The following is a 7,172-nucleotide window of genomic DNA, read 5'->3' on the forward strand; positions in this document are numbered from 1 at the left end:
AATATTGATGATATCTCAAAAGCTAAACGCCAGTTTCACAAATCTCACAAACCTTTTTTGTTGCTTAGTTTGTGAGATTCGGATATGTGCGCACTGGATGTGATATAACTATGTTATTGCTAACGTCGCCTTCTTTGAGAACTTTTTGGAAAATAAACATGTTTGTTATCTTTATTTTTTGTGTATTCACTGTGTTGTATTGAACAAAATGATTATGCGGCCCGCGCTCGTCATTCTCTCAGTTATCTGGCCCGCTGTGAAAAAAGTTTGGTGACCCCTGGTGTAGATAATCATATCTTATATACTTTATATTGCGAATCGTGTTGTGTGTTCGAACGTTCGTCTGTCTCCTGTTTACGGCAACCGCTTCCCGCGCTGCGTTTGAAAAGGTGCGCAGGCAGGCAAAGCTCAACATTCACTTTTGAAATGACGAGAGAACAGGCATGAATCATGTTGAATCCAAATTATATTTCGTAAGCAGGATATTATACACTAAATTGTTAGGAATTAATCACACTATTATTCACATTTCAAAATGTGACGTAATCTAAATAATAAAAATGTAGATTTACCGTATGTTATTGTTGAGCAGCACTTAGCGTGACTGAAATGTTCAACAGTTACTTTTTGCGGTGGGCGGTATAAGTAGCTCAGAGCTTTGGCTCTGAGTGAAGCAAAGAGTGCAACACAATTAACCTGTTAAAAGTTCATGAAATAATTTAAATTGATAGATTAATTTAAACTTTTCCCGTCACTGGGAACGGGTATTTTTGTTAGATTAACTTAAACTTTTCCCACCACTGGGGACGGGTACTTTTGTTAGATTAACTTAATCTTTTCCCACCACTGGGGACGGGTGCTTTTGTTAGATTAACTTAAACTTTTCCCGCCATTGGGGACGAGTACTTTTGCTTGTCAATCATAATTAAAGAAGGAAAAGTGAAAAATAAAAGGGGGATTTTTCATTAGCAACTAGTATCCCAATGCCTGTTGAAGTCAATTGTATATAAAACTAAGTTTATTATTTGTAATATAAGATTTCATAAAATGATCATTAAAACACGCATTGACAAATATATTTTGAAAACACAATTTTATTATAAAATGTGTACAGCATCCAAAAAATGCATGCAAGTTAATAGAATTTTGGAAGAATTACCCGTGATAATGTTCATGAAATCAAGCAAATGAAATTAATGAGGCAGAAAAAACAAAAAGCAAAAAAAAACTATACAAATAACTCTCATCTTTTGTCACTGACATTTTTAGCGTCCTCTAGTGATGCAAGCCAGGAACTATACAGAGAGAAACATCGAACTGTCTTCTAAGAAGCCGCTTTGCCATAGGCCATCTGACTTTAGGTTACATGTATAGAAATTTTGTAATTCAAATTATTGATTTTTAGTAAGGTTGGTAGGCCCTCACTGGTTTAACATAGACGGCAGGGCGAGCATAAGGGTAAGCAACTGGGTGAGCATAACCATAAGCAGGAGCAGCAGCAGCGTAGGCTACGGGACGAACAGTTTTGACGATCTTAGGAGCAGGGGCGGCATATCCCAGGTTATGGGGAGCGTAGCCCTTCGGGGGTACATCATATTTCACAGGAGGTGCATCAGAATAGACGTTGACGTCAGCAGGATTCTGGTTTGCGGTACCGGGTTCGTTTGTTTTGACATTAGCACGGAAACCACCCTCATCAGCAACGTATTCCACTTGGCGGCTGATTCCATAAGCGTCAGTGTAACCAAAGGAACCTTGCTTGTTTCCATATTCGTCACCTTGTTCCTGCTGCCATTGACGATCCCCATAGTCATTTCGGATTTCATAACCAAAGTTGTATGGCTGGGGTTTGGCCTATTTAAGAGATGAGATTCTAAATTATAGCCGAATCTTTCAATAAGATAAATATTCAAGTTTTAAGCGTCTCAAACAGACCGAACTATTCCTGTTTTGTTTTGAACAAACAAATAAATAAGCTATACTTACAGATGTGCCCTTCTGTAGATATTTTTGGTAGGTTTTAAAAGCTGGACGATATCATGTTTTCACCAATAATGTAAAAGAGGTTATTAATTAATTATCCTTCTGTAGATATTTTTGGTAGGTTTAAAAGCTGGAGCATATCATGTTTTCACCAATAAATTGTTAAATGTATAACAAATTTAAAAAGGTTTATTTTAATATTCAATAATTTAATTAAGAATTGTGAAACCAAAAATATTCCAAAGTATTTCCAATATCAAAGTTTATCGTGAGGGGAACACCCCGCAATACTTTAATTAGTAAACATATTAGAAATAGTTTTCCTCCACCTTATTTTCTCTTAAAGAAATTAGGAAAATACATTTAAATCTATATAATATAAGCTACGGCTTACATAAGGATCATTTTGGTAGGGGTGCTGTCCATAAACGGGAGGACGATATGCTGGAGCTGCGACGACTTTCACAGCTTTGTGAGGTTGTGGAGCATAGCCATACTGAGGGGCGTATTGGGCAGAGACATATGCCGCGGCGAGACAAAGGACGACAATCTGTAAAGACCGAAAAAATATTACTTCAATTAGAAATTGAACAATAAAAAATAGTTTCTTTAAATAATCACAAACGTGAACAATAATAATATATTTTATTACTGAACAATAATTATCTAAGATTCCTCGCATATTCTATAGTTTTCGTTAAAGTTCTACATACGATATGCATTAAAGAAAGAAGAAAACTTGTGGCATTCATAGTAAGGTCTGAAGGAAATTATATAACTTATATACAATAAAAACAATTTAAAAACCGTAAATTCAGCTTTGTTACCAGGATTAGTGGAAGTCAAACTTTGTGGTTAATTAACTAATATATTTGACATTGCGTGTCAAGAAGAAGTGACAAGACAGTTCATATTTTCAAAATTATTTTGAATCTACCATCTAAATTTTGGAAACTGTTTTTAAAGATATTTCAGGATATCAGTAAAGACTGGTCACAGAAATATTTTGATTCTTTAAACTTTTACAAGTTTCAATCAAATATATATAATGTCGAAATACAAAGTTATGCCTCTCTGAAATCAGATAAGAATGTTGAAATGTGGAAAGTTGTTTCGGATTATTGCCAAAGTTCTTAAACAATATTGAGCGTTTTCTAACTTACCTTAAACATGTTGGTTCCAGAAGTGTGGATAATTCACTACGTGAGCAGAGAAATAGTTTGATATATCCTTCCAGCAGGAGCACCCTGGGTTTTTATAGGAAAGCTCAACCCTTGTCGCCTCCCTTATTCTTTTGCCCCAAATCTGGGCCACGACGAAACTAACAGATGTAGATTGTTCATATCATCCGCTTACTTTCATTCACTGCCAGGTGTCAAGCGACTTGCCCCCGGCATGGTGTGGCTCGAGCACCCGCAGGCCAAATTCACGAGCTGGTTTAAACTTCCTGTTTAAAACAGGTCTTCGGGTAAGAATAGAAAATAGTTAAACTACTGTCACCAATTCTTGTGTAACAATCATGCATTGGAAAGTTCAGTAAATTCATACATAACTAAACGTTGCTTCCAAAATTTCAATACTTTAAACCTCAGGATACTATTGAGGTATGTGTGTTTTCGAACATAATTACCAAAGAGTCATTGACAATGAGAAGGCTTATTATCTTTTTACATAATTCATTTACAGGTTACACTATCAACGAAGGATATAAATACTGAAGTGTGTGTGAGAGAAATGATTCAATGCCATTCCAAGTAGATAATTTGATTTTGAAGTTGCTGAATATTTAAAACCATTCCTTGTACTTAGTTTGACAGTTGAACGGGATAAAAAGAAGTCTGAATTCTTTATAATAAAACACTACCAGCGATAAGAATTCGTTATATTTCTTAATATACGAAATCCTACCATTCAAATATTTCTAACTTCAAACACATGAAAAACATTGTGTTCAACATTCTCAGTCAAACTGTAACAATGATTAATGATAATCCATGGTAACATTCATTGATGATAACCCATGATTTAGAAACGTTTACTTTACATTCACTATATAGTTTCGTTTCTTTATACCCATAATGAAGAAGTGTGGTAATCGGAATATTGAATGCGCACTGGGAAAGTTCACTATATGGGAAGAATGTAAAACGTCTATGTGAAAATATGTAAAGTATTGTATGCGGTATAACAAGGTTTGGTTTGTTTTGAATTTTCGCGCAAAGCTACACGAGGGCTATCTGCGCTAATTTAGCAGTGAAAGACTAGAGGGAAGGCAGCTAGGCATCACCAACAACTCTTGGACTCCTCTTTAACGAACGAATAGTGAGATTGAAAGGACAAACATGTTTATAGGAACGGGGATTCGAACCCGCGCCCCTCAGATTACGAGTCAAGCACCCTAACCACCTGGCTATGCCGGGCCGCGGTATGACAAAGGAATGCAACGCGCAATCAATGTATTGTACTTGATATGTAATTAGCAGAATTGTATTTTATTTTATAATTTCCAATCTGTGTAATAGTCATTGGCCAAGTTTAGTTATTGGTTTTATATGAATTCTTATTCCGTGCTCCACCTTGATTTTGACATTAATTAAAGAAACAGAAGTTTCAGTTATGCCTTGTCTTATCATAAATCAATGGATTATTTTACATACTGGTTTCAAGTTTCAAACTGCTAACGAAACATCGTCAGTGTTACAATGAATCCACTATTAACTGCTAACAAAACATCGTCAGTGTTACAATGAATTCACTATTAACTGCTAACAAAACATCGTCAGTGTTACAATGAATTCACTATTAACTGCTAACAAAACATCGTCAGTGTTACAATGAATTCACTATTAACTGCTAACAAAACATCGTCAGTGTTACAATTAATCCCACTAATTACTGCACATGTTTTCTGCTCATGAAATATTTCGCTCATTTGTTTTTATTAGTGATGTAACAAGCAGAATATACAATCACTCAATACGATACATTTAGTAGACCTCACGGTATCGAAAAATATACAAACAGTGCGGTAATTTTAGGATGAAAAAAAAATACTCTACTGATGAATTAATATAATATAATATAATTTACTGTTATCTAACTAATTTCCATAATAATTTGTCTTATGTTTACAATATACTAAATTTTCAATTCCAATGACAACTCTTTAAAACAAAACCTTATTAACTAACTTAAGTCCTCCGATGAGACAGCAGTAAGTCTACAAACTAAAATCCGTGTTTTGATTCCTCGTGGCCGACACAGCAGATAGCTAGCTCTATGTGGCTTTGCTCTAAAACAAACGAACTAACTTTAAGCTAAATCTAAGTACCTTGATATCAACTACATAAATCTAAGTACCTTGATATGAACTATATAAATCTAAGCCTGAAAGTATTGTATTGTTTTATTATATCTTTAATTAATATATAATTTTGGCTAAATATAATTAATTTTGTATATTATATATATCTATATAAAGATAGAGAGTTGTATGCATGCCGTAAACTACAAGTGTATCCCTTTAGCAATATCAATTGCACTGTTCATTTTAAGAAATTATTCACAGTTGGGTTTAATTGTTGCATGTATAGTAGTAGCTTGTCATCCGTTCATCATACCTTAACTGGGTTTAATTGTTGCATGTAGAGTAGTAGCTTGTCATCCGTTCATCATACCTTAATAATGCCAAAGAACATGATTTATGTGCGGTTTCAATTCACGTCTTACTTCATGGTCAGTGCTCAGAAGAACACCGTTTATTTAAATATTACCATTGATCGAACGTCTACAGCAGTATTTATCAAAGTTTTTAGGTTGCACTCTCTCTTTTCCTCTCTTTAATATACTTTGCCCTCTCGCCCCCCCCCCCATTTAAACAGTGAAGGATATAAATATATGCATCCAGTAATAACAACAATAAACTTAGCTTAACAAGAAAAAAAAAACGAAAAACGAAAGAAAATATGGTCATGTCCCCCACTGCTTTACAGAATAGAAATTTCTCACTTGTGACATGAACAAGTTACTGCCAGTTAAGCAAAATGGTTTTACTAGTGTTATTGCAGAAAATCAACACTTTAATATTTGTTATTATTTGTACTCAACTTAGTAAATGAACACAAAACATCAATACTGTTAAATATAAAATGATGTAAGAAAATAAGTTTGTATTTCCTCTCGGACAGATAATTAATATATTTATTCCTTTAAGTTGTTTGTTTGAAGCCTCTCAAGTCTTAACATATTAGGTCGTCAAGAAAGCAATGTCGCGTTTTGGAACACTTTCATTAACCACCCCCTAAAAACGATCCGCCTAAACCTCACGTTAGTGTAGCCTATATGTGTGTAAAGTTTAGTATACACTAATCCCTTATAGTGATGCCACACGACGAGACACACATTCGACATGTAATGCTGTTTGAATACAATAAGCGAAACAACGCCTCTGTAGCCACAAAGAATATCAAACAAGTTTATGGAGATGTTTTGAACGTTCTTAAGTGTCAACGATGGTTCAGCAAATTTCGTTTAGGTGACATTAACCTTAAAAACTGTGATGGTAGGGGGCCAATATGTTGGAATTGATACTGATGCTCTGAAGACGCTTGTTGAGTCTAGCCCAAGGCAACACACTCGTGAAATAGCCCAGAAATTGTATGTATCTCGTAAAACAATACGTAAACATCTGAGGAATATGGGAAAAACTCCATAAAGAAGGTGATTAGGTGCCTCACGAACTCTCCAATGATCATCGTTTCCAAATGTGAACATTGCTGCGTCTCTTCTGGTGCGTAATGCGCGTGAACCAATTTTGGACAGAATTGTCACCGGTGATGAAAAATGGATTCTCTAAGCGAATATTAAACGCCAGAAACAATGGATCAGTCCTAGACAAAAACCACTTCCGATCCCAAAATCTGGATTCCATCCGCAGAAAGTGATGCTTTGCATTTGGCGGGACATCGAAGGAGTAATTCATTTCGAACTCTTCAATCCACAGCGAATTGTCAATGCAGAGATCTATAGTCAGCAACTGGAATGTTTAAATCAAGCCCTTCATCAGAAACTCCTTTCACTCGTCAATCGGAAAGGTGTTCTTCTCCATGTCAATGCACGTCCACATGTGGCACGTTTGACGCAACACAAGATTATGGAGTTGGGTTAAGAAGTTCTCCCTCACCCATCAT

The 7,172-nt window shown here is 35.3% G+C and overlaps 1 protein-coding gene across 1 annotated transcript; it reads right to left on the minus strand.

The window, feature by feature from the left end:
• Positions 1–1,401: 1,401 nt before the first annotated feature.
• Positions 1,402–3,155, minus strand: LOC106463844 (cuticle protein 16.8-like). The gene is made up of 3 exons (XM_013923924.1): positions 3,147–3,155; positions 2,378–2,533; positions 1,402–1,854 (listed from the first exon to the last, which is right to left on the minus strand). The coding sequence occupies exons 1-3, from the start codon at positions 3,153–3,155 to the stop codon at positions 1,402–1,404; spliced, it is 618 nt and encodes a 205-aa protein (XP_013779378.1).
• Between the last annotated feature and the right edge of the window lie 4,017 nt (positions 3,156–7,172).

The sequence above is a fragment of the Limulus polyphemus genome, unplaced genomic scaffold, assembly GCF_000517525.1.
Source record: "Limulus polyphemus unplaced genomic scaffold, Limulus_polyphemus-2.1.2 Scaffold1498, whole genome shotgun sequence".
NCBI lineage: Eukaryota > Metazoa > Arthropoda > Merostomata > Xiphosura > Limulidae > Limulus > Limulus polyphemus.

Bases quoted from the DNA above. Each gene is read 5' to 3' on its own strand.
- LOC106463844 (XM_013923924.1), bottom strand. The intron at 1,855-2,377 runs GTAAGCCGTAGC...TCTCTTAAATAG, and splicing joins CCTACCAAAATGATCCTTAT to GCCAAACCCCAGCCATACAA.